The sequence below is a fragment of the Podarcis pityusensis genome (genome assembly GCF_964106645.2).
Source record: "Podarcis pityusensis genome assembly, chromosome: 2".
NCBI lineage: Eukaryota > Metazoa > Chordata > Lepidosauria > Squamata > Lacertidae > Podarcis > Podarcis pityusensis.
In genome coordinates, this window is record NC_138029.1 from 39,369,518 (window position 1) to 39,386,506 (window position 16,989).

Here is a 16,989-nt window from a genome sequence, read left to right on the forward strand (position 1 = left end):
AAACTGATTTGGGGGCAGACCCCCTTGAACAGTGGGGAGATGGTGTGGGAGAGGGCAGATCATTCCAGCAGGCAAGCAGGAATGCTTCTGCTGCCAGAGCGATCTCCTTAGCAGTATGCTGAATTTCTTCATATATATATATATATGTATATGTATATTCATGGATGCATATTCCTTCTGAACCTACACATTTTAGATCTTTTAAAGATGATGGAAATCAAGCAGTCTCTCCCTCTCCCTGCCCTCTCTTTCACACACAAAATGAGCACACTGACAGTATAGGAGCCAGAGAATAAATTGTAGTGAAAGCCAACTAACAGCACTGTAAACCTGACAGTATTGCTAAAATGTGGCCTTTATAGCAAGCTGGCAGATGTCTTTTTGTCCAAGTGTATTTTTATGTCTGCACTTTCAAAATAAAATTCCAATTTGGCACATATAAACACCAGATAACATAAGCAAATACTGGACCTATTTGAAATGTTGAATCCACATGCTTTGCAACCATAACAAGGAAACATCTGCAAACGCAGAGAATAGGTTAGGATTATCAATTTTAAGCACCCTCAACAGACCCAGGGCAGGCAGTTCTCTCTCTCCCCTCCGCCCATCCCTTCCCTACAATTTGGTAAAATCAGTTCTGTTTGCAAGAATTTATGTTCGTTTTGATTAGGCTCATTTCTCACTGTCTTCCATCATGCTTTGAGTGTTTTCTTAAGTAATCATTCCCACCATAAAAGTAATATTTCAGAATGTTATTACCTAGTATGGCATAGAGAAAAATGACCATAGAACAGAACACTAGTTTACACTGAGGATTCTTTCCCTATATTCTAAGTTGCCAAATCATGTTTAAAAATAATCCTGTCATTGTTAGGTAGAATAAATTTATTTCCAATGATCGGGAGGAGACGATTTTGGCATACTCCCCCTTTCTCCTGCAGCAGCCATGCACTACCACCCACACAATTCTAGAAAGCACCCCAATTCTCTGGGGCAGATTGAGGAGGGGGGAAGGGTGTAAGCCATGGGTAGGCAAACTAAGGCCCAGGGGCCGGATGCGGCCCAATCGCCTTCTAAATCCGGCCCGCAGACGGTCCGGGAATCAGCGTGTTTTTACATGATTCCACTTTTACATGAGTGGAATGTGCCCTTTTATTTAAAATGCATCTCTGGGTTGTTTGTGGGGCATAAGAATTCGTTTTGTTTTTTTCTACAGGGAAGGAAGAATCTGTCAAAAGAGCTTCCTCCTCGGTTCAAAGAAGCCTCTGCTGAAACAAAGAGCTTTCTATGAGTGGATGGACACAACTGGATACAAACGATTATGCTTAAATACAGCAGCCCTTTGAAGTAATATACAGTCGTACCTTGGTTTGCGAACAGCTTAGTTCTTGAACGTTTTGGCTCCCAAACACCACGAACCTGGAAGTGACTGTCCCGGTTTCAGAACTATTTTTGGAAGCTGTACGTCCGACGGGGCTTCCGGGACTTCTGATTGGCTGCAGGAGCTTCCTGCAGCCAATCAGAAGCTACGCTTTGGAAGTCAAACAGACTTCTGGAACAGATTCCGTTCAACTTCCAAGGTACGACTGTATAAATTAGAAAACCCTAAGCAAACATTTAAATGAAAGGGCTCTTTGTTGTAATTCAATATCTCTTTGGGCCACGTGGGAAATCGTGGAATTAACCTTGCATGTTCTTTCAGACTGAAATGCTATGTACACCTATCCAGGAGTAAGCTGCACTGAATAGTGGAAACCACAAATGAGTAGGCTTTACATAGAATTGCATTAGGCATCTTGTTAGTTAATCCAGAGGTGGGAGGGGGGGACAGACAACACTCTAAGTCTGTTCTCACAATTACCAACCATCATTTGACATGAGCCAACAGTGTGACGCGGCAGCTAAAAAAGCCACTGCAATTCTGGGCTGCATCAATAGGAGTATAGCATCTAGATCAAGGGAAGTAATAGTGCCACTGTATTCTGCTCTGGTCAGACCTCACCTGGAGTACCACAGTTCAAGAAGGACACTGACAGACTGGAACGTGTCCAGAGGAGGGCAACCAAAATGGTCAAAGGCCTGGAAACGATGCCTTATGAGGAACGGCTAAGGGAGCTGGGCATGTTTAGCCTGGAGAAGAGGAGGTTAAGGGGTGATATGATAGCCATGTTCAAATATATAAAAGGATGTCACATAGAGGAGGGAGAAAGGTTGTTTTCTGCTGCTCCAGAGAAGTGGACATGGAGCAATGGATCCAAACTACAAGAAAGAAGATTCCACCTAAACATTAGGAAGAACTTCCTGACAGTAAGAGCTGTTTGGCAGTGGAATTTGCTGCCAAGGAGTGTGGTGGAGTCTCCTTCTTTGGAGGTCTTTAAGCAGAGGCTTGACAACCATATGTCAGGAGTGCTCTGATGGTGTTTCCTGCTTGGCAGGGGGTTGGACTCGATGGCCCTTGTGGTCTCTTCCAACTCTATGATTCTATGATCTATTAATTTAGTTTGTGTTCACAAAATCATTTAAATAGATGGATTATTTACTGAAGTATGATTGTGAGCTATCTTGGAACTTCAAGGAACCAAGAGGCAGGGTAGAATAGAAAGCATACAGAAAAGGGCAGCCAAATGGTTAAGAAAAGGCAAAAGCTAATTTAGGGCCAATGACTGTCTGAATGTGGTCTACTGGAGGCAAGCAACAGGGGACAGGTGTTGCCTTCATGCCTTCCTTGTAAACTTCACAGAGGCACCTGGCTGCCATACTTAGAAACAGAAAGTTGGATCAGGTAGACTTTCGTCTGATATAACAGGACTCTTAAATCAGTATATTCTAATGATGAATTCTTGCTGAAAAAATAATTTTAAAAATGCTCCACTGGAAGCACTGCACACCCCGAAGAGGAATATGCTTCTGTCACTACAAGATCAACAGAGCTAGCTAGATACAAAAATGACTGTGTCTAAGCTAGCACACTTACTGCTGTCAAGGTACTTTGATTCTGAACAGAAATTTCCCCACTGTTTCAAATTTGGGCCTCCCATAACAAAAGATTGTGACTTGTGCCAAACTGTTAAATGTGGGAAAAGGGGAGCTGGGATGAGACCAACTAATCAAATTCTTCAACTTTTCACCTAAAGTAAGATTTGTAGCAGCCTGGTCTCCAGGGACGAAAGATTGATTATTGCACTGTTGGCTAGCCAAACCCTTTAAAAAACGACTTCTCTAGAGCTGAAAAGACAAACCCATGTGTGGTTTGCTGAAACAGAAATCCTACTTTCACATTTGACAGTTAAGGCCTCTCCTTCGGATCTTAATTTGGCAGGATAGAATGTCCAAGTCATTAATCACTGCTAAACCTTTATTAAATCTGCAGAAGACCTGTGCAAAATAGCGTAACACTTGGTTATGAATTATCTGAATTTCCAAAATCATTCAGTAACTATCAACATTGTTAATATACAAACCCCTGAAATGCAATTTTGGGCAAAGAGAATTTATGCAAGGCAGACTGAAAAGGCCTCGTTCAACATGGAACTACTCTCTGGTTGATTTTATGCTGTGAGCTTTCATGCGCAAAATGGCAACTGGGCAGAGGATGGAAGTGCATGATATGTGAGGAGTGATCTCTCATTCCTGCCCACCACATCACTGCCAGGTTGCCGCACAATCAATAAACACACACACACACACACACACACACACACACACACAAATCACCTCATGCATTGCATCAAATGCAGGCCCGAGCCTGACTGAGTAAAAAGTAACCACAAACAAGTGAAGTAATGGATCATCCCGTAACACATGTTTTTACAAGTCTCCAAGGTACAATACCTGTTTTAGTCAAAACTAGATTTGTAGCTTTCCTCACTCATGCTCCTGCTGCTTCTATCATCAGATCAGCCATTGAATGGAGGTCGATTCACACTGATTGATTGATTGACTGTGTTATATCCCACCATTCCCTCCAAAGGACCCTAAGGCAGCAGACAATGATCAAACGCTACAACCCCCATAGTTTTGAAACATTCTAAAAAGCAGCTTAAAACATTCTTAAACAGTGATCTCAGGTTTGCCGGGAACAGTGTCTTTCAACCATCAAATGGGTAAAAATGAATGCTTTTAAGGTTCCCCCCCCCCCTGCAAAATCAATAATGAAGGAGACAGATGCACCTCACTAGGGAAGAGCTCCACAAATGGGGAACCACCACGGAATAGGTCACCACCAACCAGTCAGCCCCGAGTGTTGGCACCACCACCAAGGCCTCACCTGCTGGTTATATGAGCTATGATGAACACACAGTCCTCGCCACTGCAAACGTCATGTCCACATCCTTGGATTGCAACCACTGAAACCAATCCCACAAGTTGTAATTTGATGGTGCTCTAGAGACCTCCAACACACCTGAACCAATAGGGACAGCAAATTTAGCACAGCCCTGAGCAATTTCCTCCTCAAACTGATTCAGAAATCTTTTACAGGTCTGGGTCTGGATTTAAAGAGCTCTGCTGGGTGATGTGGTAGAGAGGGGAGCTCTGTTTGCTACCGTCACTGACACGTGGCAGGGACGTGGAATGCATTCGTGGCTCTATTTAGTCAGATTTGAACCAGGACTTCTGTTCTAACCAACACCACTCCTGCCTCATTGTCCACAGCAAAGGAGCTTTTAAACCAGACTCCCCAAGGCCAGAGATGGTGCTTAAGAGTGATTGTGTAGATGGCCCTTTCCATCTCACTATTCCACAGCGAAACTAGGGCTTTGATAGGATCACAACAGCAGTGCGTAGTTGTCCTTCTTTCCGGTGGTGAGATCTACAAGATTAAATAAAGCAGTGCCAGCAATATCCCAAGGCAGATGTGGTAGATAATGTTTTGTAGAGGTACTAGTGGTGGGGACATTTCTCCCCTTTCAAAATAATGTCTGAGAGCATTTGCTCTTTGCCACTTGTGTATAGGAAGAACGAGGGTGTGAAGATCCAACAGATGTTAGCCTGTATGTCCATGACATACCCAATGAACAACTAAAACATGGTGTAAATTTACTCAGAGAATTCACACAATCTGTGATGGGCTAGATGCATGGAGAGGAACTAGCAAGAGGGACATTGAAACTTAAACATGTTAGAATCATAATCTACACCTATTCAAAAAGCATAATGTTCTGAATTACCTGGCCTATAATCCGATTATAAATCATTTTGATTTTATTTAAACATATACAACTGGATATAGTAATACAACTGGACCGCAGTGTGAGGTATGTCGATACAAAGCAATATTGATTGTTTTGATGTAAATGCTGAAAGTACTCAATGTTAAATCGTTTAAAGGATCCTTCCTTCCATGCAAGGCAGAGCCCAGGTGTTAATTCTTTATGTCCATAGAAAGTACTTTTGCTATGAAGAATTCAAAACTTCTGGAAATGCTTTAATGGAAATAAGTTTGTTTTAAGGGAAATATTCTTCTAAACTGCAAAGCACTGAATACATGCGTAGTTTTTACAAGTCATGATTTCACATCCCCCTCTAATTATGACATGAGAATCGTAAAGGCAGGAATAATAAGTAGAGCATGAAGGTGTTTTGATTTCTGATGGGAATTATTAATTGGATCTCAGGAGTTGAGTGAACGTTTGTTTCTTCGCGTCTGCAAGTGCAACATGCCCCTTTTATGGCAGTTTAGCACTTCATCACCACGACGGGTGTCACAACTTGGAAACTCTTCATAAATAAATGCAGCCAATTGGAACAGCCAGTCCACATGAAATTTCAACAGTGTCTAGAGACCCAGGGTTGTAATGTTTACTGCCCCTCTAGCTAACAATGGAATTTTGGACTTGATGCAAAAAATCTCTTAAATAATAACCGCAAAGTTACAAGATCTTCTGATTTGGAGCTTAGCTGCTGCTGGCATTTGTCGACAGATGTCTGTTAATCAGTTTTTATAGGATACACGATTCCCAGAAGGAAAAAAAAATTAATGCACAAGGTTACAAATGTTGCACGACATTCCAAGATTAGACAGTAGTGGAAACTCTAGAACCTTCTTCTAGTTCCTTAAAAGGAGCCAGATCTGCCTTTTAAAAATACACAAACACAAACACATCACTCCCAAAATCAAAGCAGTCATAAAAAACCCCTAATAATTTTCTGCACTTAAAAATCTAAAGCTACGAGAACTTAAAGCCTATCTGAAGGACGAAAACATTTATTTTTGCCAAAAAAGTGACAAACTAAAATCAAGGGCTATAAAAGATTAGCTCTTGTTGTGGTAACCAAGTGCAACAACTGCTAGCTCCTCTCCCTGTGACTGGAGAGAATTGTGAGTAGATTTACAGGTAGGACTGCCACTCAGCACATCAGTGGAACAAAAGGACTAGCTTAATAATGTGTATGCAGTCACCAATGGATACTGAAGATGTAGTTGAAAGACAGGTCTCAAATGCCTAGTGGTCACCATAGCCCTCTGTAGCCTCACACATCAGATTTCAGCTTGCAGAATGGGTATAGGAAACAAAAAATTACAACATGCTGGTTTTTTACCAAACAGTCCTCCCTGGTCTTCTTGTTGAAAGCATACTTGCTGTAGCACTTTGTGCCTACTGAAATCTGTTTGTTCCTATTTCGAGAACTCTTCCATAGTAAGTATGAAATCAGGGAGGAAAGTTATGTGCCCAAATAAACTTGGATGTCTTCCATCAGCTTCAGAAAGATTGTGAGAACAATCTAGAGAAAATACAAATAGACAGCAAACCTATAGCTCAGTTAGTTGGTAGAGCATGAGACTCTTAATCTCAGAATTGTGGTTCTGAGACCCACATTGGGCAAAAGATACCTGCATTGCAGTTGTCAGGAGCTCGTCCTACACTCGAGTAGGACCCTGGCAGAGACACATGCCCGACTGGCATGTTCTCCCCCTCCTGGTCGTCCGTTCGGGAACTTCAAAAGCTTTCTTCTGCCCGAACAACACAGTGACCGATGCCAACAGACATTGGCACACTTAGGGATCCGCAGAGTCTTCACAGCTTACGTAACAGAACTCAGCATTTTGGCTAATCTACTTTATTTACATATAAACACACAAGAAGCACTGCAACATGGCTCCCTCCCTCTCTAGCATCCGACAGCAAAGAGAAAAAGAACAAAGGACAATAGTTCCACTTCACGGAACACAGTAACACAAACATCCTGTCTCCGTCACTTTCCACTCTGTGGAGTCAAAACATGCACCATCATGTGATAGACAACAATCCCATGACTGCAATCATGGAGCAGGAATCTTAACAGCAGGGGGTTGGACGAGATGACCCTCTGAGTCCCTTCCATATCTAGGATTCTATATAAAGTGGTACCTCGGGTTAAGTACTTAATTCGTTCCATAGGTCCGTACTTAACCTGAAACTGTTCTTAACCCAAAGCACCACTTTAGCTAATGGGGCCTCCTGCTGCTGCCACGCCGCCAGAGCACGATTTCTGTTCTCATCCTGAAGCAAAGTTCTTAACCCGAGGTACTATTTCTGGGTTAGTGGAGTCTGTAACCTGAAGCATATGTAACCTGAAGCGTGTGTAACCCGAGGTACCACTGTATGCCACTTTTTTGATCCAGTTCCAAAGCCAATTCAACACATTAGCTCCCAACCAAAAAATAAGGGGTTCTATGAAGGGGTTCCCTGTTCTATGAAGGTTTCTGGGAAGCTGTGAAACCCTTCAAAAGAGGTTTTTGCACACACCCCAAACTACAATTCCCACAATTCTTTGGGGAAAGCTATAGCATATAAGCCAATTTCAGACTGGTTCAGACCTTTAATGCAGATATAACAGCTGTAAACCATTCAGCAGTAGGCATCTGGTTGCTTTTCCACCTGCGAAATATTATGAATGATAATTTTATGTATTTATTTATAAAACTTCCTTCCTCAGAACGACCCCAAGAATATGTACATCAAATGCAAGATCAAAGTACAGTACAGAACTAAAAACATACATAAACTAGCTGCAGACAATAAAGACCACAATCTAATACAGAGTTAAATGTTCTAAAGACACTGGGATCAATAGACGTAAGCACTGTCTGTTGTTAGATTGTGGCCAAAATTTGTGAGCAGTGAGGTAGAAAGCCAGCAATCCTGATTATCTGTAAGCGAAAAGAAATAGACTCTTTTTTATCATCAGTGCTTCTGAACTAGAACACGAGGCATAAAAAGCATTTCTACATGTTCACACACAAGAGACAACACAGAATGCCAAGCAAAACTTTAAAGAACAACTGGAAGCGAAGCAGTAATCCAGCTAGCTAAAAATCTTTCTGAATGGTTGCCTCGTTGTATTACAATATCTGTCAGCCACCAAATCCAGACTCATACCGAGGCTGGATTCCCAAGTAGCTATAGAAAACCAAGGACTAGGGCTGATGGGTCCATTTGTGATCTATTAAATATAGAATGGTTTGATATGTAAGAATTGTGCTGATGCAGTGCCAATTATAATTTCATTAAAGTAAGTTATAGAACTAAGATACTCTCTACTTCTCAGCCAGCACATTCTCCGCACACATGTTCACCACATTTTCCAGCCCCTTGATTGAATAAAAATAGGTCCAATGACTATGATTCAACAAGACTGGCTTTTCCTCAGATCGTATAAATCTTTCGCCTTTTTAACAAGACTTGGTAAAACTATTTAAAATATTGGCCTGGTACAAAAACAGATCACAGAATCAAGCCAAATATCTTTAGATTTATGTACAGTTCTTGCAAATCAAACTTAAAGCACAGCAGTAAAAAAACCAAAAAGCTACTAAATTCTGGGCTATGAAACACAAGTTGTTGTCATGGGGGAAAACGGGTTTCATCCAACGTTGTGTGAGCAGAAGGCAGCAGGGGTGCAGAAAGCTACCAAACATTGTGGTCTGTGTCATTTGGAAATACATAGTGAGAGGAAGAGAAATCGCCCTGAATCAGGAGGAAGAATATTGCGTCCCACTGAGCAAAATTCTTCCACTGAATTTTTGAACCAGCAGTTTTTGACGGTTCAAAGAATGGTGCTGGTTGCTTGGAAGCCCGTCATTTTAGCAAGATTCCAATGTGAATCCTCTCCTGAATCAGGAAGGGTTTTGCATTCAAATCCCCTTCTAAAATGAAAGAAAAGGCCTTCCTTTTAGCAGGGGTGAATTTTACAGCAAAATGATGTTTTAAGTTGCGTGGTTAGGGAGTTAAGAAAGCAGCAGCCAAGCATCTTAGCATTCCATTGTACATGCATTATTACTATAACAGTGAGCTTGGCCCTCATGCAGGTAGCGAATTGCCACTCCGGCTCCTACACACCCCTTTGTGGGAGAGTTAAATCAGAAAGTCTACATCATAGAACTTTACCTTGGGAATATTTTCATAGCTTCAGGTTGTGTCATAAGGACAAGCAGTGGGTGGATGTTGAGTTCATGCAAAGAAGTGTGTGACTGTGCCTTCAGGCTAATTATATGATTATTACAGGTGTGGGCTTTGTGAAAACCTGTAATGAACACAAGTTAATGTTACTAATATAGATTTTAAAAAAAACATGTAGCTTAAGGAGTGTCAAAAGAGAGATGGGTTTTTTCGGTTTTCCCCCTTTAGGTTTCCGGTTCACCTAGGTTGCCTTGTACGCTGGGCCGTTCCCAGGGCCAGTAGCTGGGATTCCTGCCTTGGGGGATAAGGGAATGCCACTTTCCCAGACTCCCAGCGCCAAGGCAGGTGCAAAGGAGATGCAGCAACTTGCAAAGAGCAATTAAAGAAACCGCCCGAAACAAATGAAACTAAAAGCAGTTCTTAAAAGTTACATAAGAAGCCACCTCCCACAAAAGATTCTCACTGGTTCATTTCAGTCTTCACATTAACTACTATTTCATAGCCAGAAGCAACATGAATCCAAGGCTCAAGGAGTGCCAAATTAAGACTCTTTATCTCACATTCCCCATGAAAAAGAATTTTGTTTTGTTTTTACTATTTCTGCCCTTTCCTGAAAGTGTCCCCCACCCCCCACCCCCAATTTCATCTGATCTTGTTAGCAATGAGTCTGATTCTAGTAATTCAGAATTAAACTCAAGACAAATTCTTCTACTAGGCTTCTGTCTGTTTCACACAGAGCCTTCTTTTGTAGAAAAACAGTTAACGTAATAGGGAAAACCACTGACTGTCACCTCCTTCTCCTTCTTTGGCCTGATGGATAACGCAAAACGAGCTTTATGGCGAGGAGCTTAACAATGCAAAGCTTCTTGACAAATTTTAACTTTCTTTTCTATTGTGTAAATGTTAAAATATATTGTAACATGCTCACAACCGCAGGCGAAACATTAAAATGGATAACCATTATATATTTAACAAGATAGGAACAAGTTGCTACTATCGTCAAATTGTTCCTATGCACACCAGGATTCAGATTCTATAAACACGGAGAACATGTCATTTGATAATGTATTCCCATGCTTCTAAGCGTAGAAGATGATGGGAGTGAGACTGTTTCCTACTTCACAGATTCCTTTTGCCTTCCAGCAATCTATTCTGTAGGGTAAATTAATTGTGGGAATTACTCATGGGGTGGTGGGGTGGGGGGAGAAGCAGTAATTAATTCCTACATTTAGACGTCACCAAACTGTTCAGAACTCCCACTAGCCAATCAGACATGAACTTCCTTTTTTTGCTGTAATGAGAGTTGCAAAATAAGGCAAATACTACGCAGTTTCTGCCTGTAGGGCATGGGGGCTTTGACAAACTGTGATCAGTACACTGAAGATCTAGACTTGATTGCTACCTTTGCTGAAAAGATTAACTGACACACCCTTCTTTAAACAAATCATGTTCTTTAGTTTTACAAAGATTTATTTCTTCAACTCTGGCTGTAAGCTACGGGTATTACGAGTCACAAACTTCGTCTTAACTACACTTTCAGCCAAATTATCTACAATTATACAGTGGTACCTCGGGTTACAGACGCTTCAGGTCACAGACTCCACTAACCCAGAAATAGTACCTCGGGTTAAGAACTTTGCTTCAGGATGAGAACAGAAATCACGTGGCAGCAACGGGAGGCCCCATTAGCTAAAGTGGTACCTCAGGTTAAGAACAGTTTCAGGTTAAGAACGGACCTCCAGAACGAATTAAGTTCTTAACCCGAGCTACCATTGTATCTACCTTTATTTACATATCTTTATGCATCTATATTGGGGTGGGTAAATTTTTTGTGGACCCCCTAAATTTGTCCCTTTTTCATCCCCCCCTCCCCACTTCTATGGGTATGATGCTATGAAGCCAAAATACTTGTTTAGGGCTCCCCAAATTTTCCATTTAAAAAAACAAGCACAAATTTTGTATTTATTTTTACTGACAGTTCTCATATGCCATCTCACTGTGATACCATGGTGCCAAAAGTTTTTTTTATAGCCCTTCAAGTCCGCACCCCCAAATTTGCCATTATTTTTAAAAAATGCTTCTTTTTAAAAAAATGTTTTTTTGTAATGTTTTCCTCTTTGCTCTCATAGAATTTTTTGTGGTCATCCAGCCCCCCCCCCCCCGTTTTTTAAAAATTATTATTAAAAAGAACATAAGAGGAGCATTTTGGATCAGGATGAATCAGGCCAATGGCCAGTCTAGTCCAGCATCTTGTTCTCACAGTGATTCCCAACCAGATGCCTGGGGGGAAGCAGCAAGCGAGCTCAAGAACAACTGATATTCAGACGCATTGCTGCCTCCAAATACGTGGTGTCGGGCCCTTCCTGAGCAGTAGTTTCCAACCCATTTTCTGTCTTCAGACTCCACTCCAGCTGGTTTCACCTAAAGTAATAAGAAGATGATTCAAAATCCCAATCTTCAAGTACCACTGAAATCTGATTCCCCCTAGGAGATTAAAGAATAGCAGCTCCTCAAAGAAAGAGACTTAGAATCCTTGTTTGTACTTTAAGAAGACCTAAGTTGGTTTCCCTGGATTTCCCCCTTAACAAATTAAGAAAATAAGAGCCCTGCTGGATCAGACCATCTAGCCTAGCATCCTGTTCTTGCGGCGATCAACCAGATGCCAGTGAGAAGCCCATAAACAGGACACAAGAGCCTCGGATGCTAGAGTCTAGATGCCTCTGATAGTCTTACAGTGGTACCTCGGGTTAAGCACTTAATTTGTTATGGAGGTCCGTTCTTAACCTGAAACTGTTCTTAACCTGAAGCACCACTTTAGCTAATGGGGCCTCCTGCTGCCACTGCACCACCGGAGCACAATTTCTGTTCTCATCCTGAAGCAAAGTTCTTAACCTGAGGTAATATTTCTGGGTTAGCAGAGTCTGTAACCTGAAGCGTATGTAACCTGAAGCGTATGTAACCCGAGGTACCACTGTATCTTCTATTCATTGGTCTTATTCCCTCTTTTAAAGCCATCAAAGTTGGTGACAACTCCATTGTCGAATTCTAGGTAGGTTGGAAGGACAAAACTCCATTTTCTCTGCCAATTTCATTTCTGACCTGACTTCGTAACTTTCTACTAATCCTACTTCGTAACTGAAATTAATCTGGATTACATACACATGCATGTAAAAATATCAGGTAACTTGAAGCTTCTTAGCTGGCAGTCCAAATACCCCATCAGAAGCAGCTTTATGACATTTCCACATTCTCCACGTATGCCGTATTCCAGAGGAGTCTGACCCACACAACCTTGCAAAATGGAATCAGTAACAGCTTGCTGTTAATTCAGAACAAATTCCCTTCCAAAAATACATTTTTTAAAATGCCACAGCAACTAGCAATGCGCTTCCAAAAAGCTTGACATGTCGAAATACAGGGTTAGGAAAAGTCTAATAAACTATCAAAAATATAGTTCCATCATGTAGCTAGTAATAAAATGGGAATACTTCCATAGTTCTTCATCTACATTGCATTCATTATGTGGTTCCAATGTCTTCATATCAAAAGCTGTGGAATCAAACACATCCCTACAAAATCATTTATTTACTCTATTTAACCATCTCATTCCATGCAACAACTAGCTACTTCCATATATAAACAAGCACAACTGCAAGCAGATCTGTGAAGCAATAGTCATTCTGAACAAAATCTCTCTCCCCCCCCCCCCATTTTTAATGGAAAATATTACATATACTGGGGTATGCTGCTCAGTACCTTTGAGATGAAACAGATTTACATTGAATAAACAGACAGATATTTTATTATGTTGCTAATGCAGTTGAAGCTCATGATTCAAACCTCACATAACTGTGTGCTGAGCAACCTCAACATTAACTGAACCCCACTAAATGCTGAGCACCCCCCCCCCCTCTTGCAAGTTTCTGTTTTCATATCATGTTGGTTTAGGGGGAAAGTATCATCAAGCAAATGGCACAAAAGCTGAAATGTTCCTATGTTTTTTATTGAAGCCCTGGGAACAGATTGTGGAAGCTCCATAAAATCCCCAATGGCTGGTTCTTTAAGGCATCAAGGAACAGGGCACAGCTTGGAAACAGCAAAGCTTTAGGAGCAACAGAAATAGGCAGTCCCTGACCTTGTGTGACCAAAGTCAGAGATGCTCCTCAGCTTGACTGAGCTAAAGCTTCTAAGAGGTAGTCCTTTTCTACCCTATTAAGCCATCTCCTTAATTTCCCAAACTTGGGTCTCATCAGTTCCCATCATCCCTGACCACTGGTCCTGCTAGCTAGAAATTATGGTATTTGTAAGTCCAACAACAGCTGGAGACCTAAGTCTGGGAAATCCTATCTTAGTTCATATAACTGAAAACAGCCCTACCCTAACCCGAGTCCTACCTAGAGGGACACAGAGCACCTACACTATACACTATACATTCCAAGACACCCTTCCTCAAGTTTGTGCTTTCCAGATGTTTTGGATTACTATGACTGTGCTAGCTGGGGTTGGTGGGAGTTATAGTCTGAAATTATACATCTGGAGGGTACCAGGCAGGAGAAGGCTTTTCTAAGACAAATTAAAGAGAGAGAGACAATGAAAGCGCCCCAACCAAAGAAACAATCAGTTCAAACGTTATTGTAGGGCCAATGCAAACCTGCATTCTTAATAGGCATGTTTGACAGGAAGGATTCAAATTTGAAAAAAATAAAATCTATCCTGTGTCCCTCTTGGGTGGCTCATAGCTTCTCTGAGTTATTTAAGCCCCTTTGCCACAACAAGTCAGTGATCCGTGAAGGAATTTCTTTAGGAAATCAGCCCTGAGAGCTCACTGGAAGGACAGATCCTGAAGCTGAGGCTCCAATACTTTGGCCACCTCATGAGAAGAGAATACTCCCTGGAAAAGACCTTGATGTTGGGAAAGATGGAGGGCACAAGGAGAAGGGGACGACAGAGGACGAGATGGTTGGACAGTGTTCTCGAAGCTACGAATATGAGTTTGACCAAGCTGTGGGAGGCAGTGGAAGACAGGAGTGCCTGGCGTGCTCTGGTCCATGGGGTCACGAAGAGTCGGACACGACTAAACGATTAAACAACAATCCTGTGTCCCAAATCCAAAATACTGGGATCAATACTTGACTGCGGGGGTGAAAAGGAATTCAGCATGAGAGTGAGAGTCAAAGTAGATGTTATTTTAATTGTGTAGCAAGCAACAATGTCTCTTTTCCCCCGTCATTTAATATACAGGCTCAAAGGGGCAAGAGATTATCATGGCAACATGGAAGAGGAAAAACTCATTCCTTTCCTCCCCAGATGCTATCAGAAGGAAACCCTCACTCCCTCCTGAGCCTGTAATTAAATGAGTGACAAGGGGAGATTTATTCCCCACCCTCAATGTTGGGCCCGGGTGAGTGAGGGATTTTTCTCCTGATCATGGATGGGTAAAGAAAAAATAAACCTTTCCCTGCACAATGTGGTCTGGATGACAATTCCTCCCCTCTCCACACAGGCTTATAATTTAATAAAGAAAAGAAAAAACACAGACATAGCTGCATGCTACACATTTAGCTCAATAAGCAGTATACATATATACATACATAATTTAATTTGTATGCCACCCTTTCCGCAGTTCAAACCATGCTCAAGGCAACTTACATTAAAATAAATGTAACTACAACATAACAAAAGTCATCATAAACAATAAACACTAAAAATACACAACCAAACTGAACAATTTCCACATAAATCAAAAGAAGAACTAAAATAAAAATACAAAAAAGCAGCAGCAACAGCAACAATGACCCTCACCCCCCCCCCGGCAACAAAAACCCCTAAACAGTGTGGCCTTGCATTCCAGGGTTTCAAACTTTGAATAATAGATTTGCCTAAGCCAAAGCAATACCAGAACCAAATCACGGGACCACTGAAAAATTAGTTATTCAAATCCACAATGTATTGAGACATAAGGGTGCGTAGCTAATAAGGAAATAAAAGAAAGTAGCCTTAAAAGGCCAACATTCTCAAGTCACATATGCTTGCAAATGGCTTGGGAATACAGACAAATGATCAAATATATACGAACCCACATGCATATTTTGTTGGGGAAGGATTCCCCACCCACCAATGCCATCCAAAACTTCAAGCAGTTTGATACAAAACATATCTTACTCTAGAACTGAATGAGTTGCCGCCTGTGGATGGTAACGGTACAGAAGGAGGCGCTGGTTGACTCGAAAGACTCCACCACCTTTTCGGAGATGTTCATAAAAGAACAGCAGGTCTTCTGGGGTGCCCTGGGGGGAAAAACACCACATTTTTTCCAGATCAAAAGCAGGTAATAGTACGAGCGTAACCGAGCCTACTCAGAAGCAAGTTGTATTGAATTTAATAGGGTTTACTCCAAGGAAAGTGGAGTAAGAATCCTGTGTGATATATTATGTGATTGTGTTCAATGACATCTAAAAAAATATTGACATTAGAACCAATGCATACACCTATCTAATGGATATTTAGAGACATTCCCTAAAGCTAATTTAATATAGAGCATTACGCTTGCACAGGACATCCACAGATCAAATGTTATAGGCCTTTTGCTGTACTTTATCAATGTCAAAAGAACACCTGCATGCTCCCTGTAAAAAAAATAAAAATACTGCGAATGGCAAACCTTCCAGATCTCCAGTTGCTTGTCGTAAGATTGCTAAGAAGCAGGTGGCATGTCCAACTACATCCACACAACACAGTGCTGAGTGAGCATCTCATCACAAAAACTTCTTGAGAATGAGAAAGAGAGATCTGATCAGAAACATCCCTTTGCCATGAAAGTAGTATTTTAGCAAAGTGAGGAGAGGATGTTTATGGCCTCCCAAATGTGCAATATTGTTTCAGGATGAGACAGTCCATTTCAATGCGTAGGTCTATGGGCATGCCCCAGTACCATTCTGCTGCAAATTAAGCCGCACAACCATTTCAAAACCCTGCCCTCTTGTTTTCATATAACCAAAGGTGATGACTAAACAACATCTGTTTGAATTTAGCAACACTGCAGCCTCTCGAGACTATAAAACAGCCCGTATAATTGTCAAATGTTCTCAAAATATTGTTTGTTTCTCATCCCACTCTCTGTTACCAAGCTGTCATGTGATGGTGCTATGTAAATAAATAACTGATTTACTCGGCATGGAATATTTATTCAAGCATTGTGGCATCAGAATGAAAATGAATCGCCACATGCTTATCCACACGCTAGGTGGCTAAACATTTATTCGAGGAGCATGTTAGCTTTTTATTACACATCATTTAATGCCTGTACAAAATGAAATTGCTAAAATAATTAGAACATTGTGTTACTTTGCTTGATTTTCCTTTGGCTTCAGATTATTAAGAGAATGTGTACTGAATGAACCTTTGGTACTGAATCTGAGAAATGCTGATTTCTCCCCCCACTGCAGGGTTTATTGGTCCAATGCATTTTGAAATTACAGTTCCTCTTCAGAGGCACTGCAAATAAGAACTTGGAATTCAGTACTTATATGAAGCAAACACCAAAGTTCCCAACTGGGGGGGGATGGATGGCAGTCGTGCCAACTCCCAACATGCCCACCAAACGTCT

General features: G+C 41.4%; 1 protein-coding gene across 5 annotated transcripts in view; it reads right to left on the reverse strand.

The window, feature by feature from the left end:
* B3GNTL1 (UDP-GlcNAc:betaGal beta-1,3-N-acetylglucosaminyltransferase like 1) overlaps positions 1–16,989 on the reverse strand; it is a 166,154-nt gene that overhangs the window by 21,705 nt on the left and 127,460 nt on the right. For all 5 annotated transcript variants that reach the window (XM_080993952.1, XM_080993953.1, XM_080993956.1 and 2 more), the window contains one exon: positions 15,546–15,670. In XM_080993952.1, the coding sequence (XP_080850078.1) occupies positions 15,546–15,670 (125 nt within the window). The remainder of the gene's footprint in view (positions 1–15,545; positions 15,671–16,989) is intronic.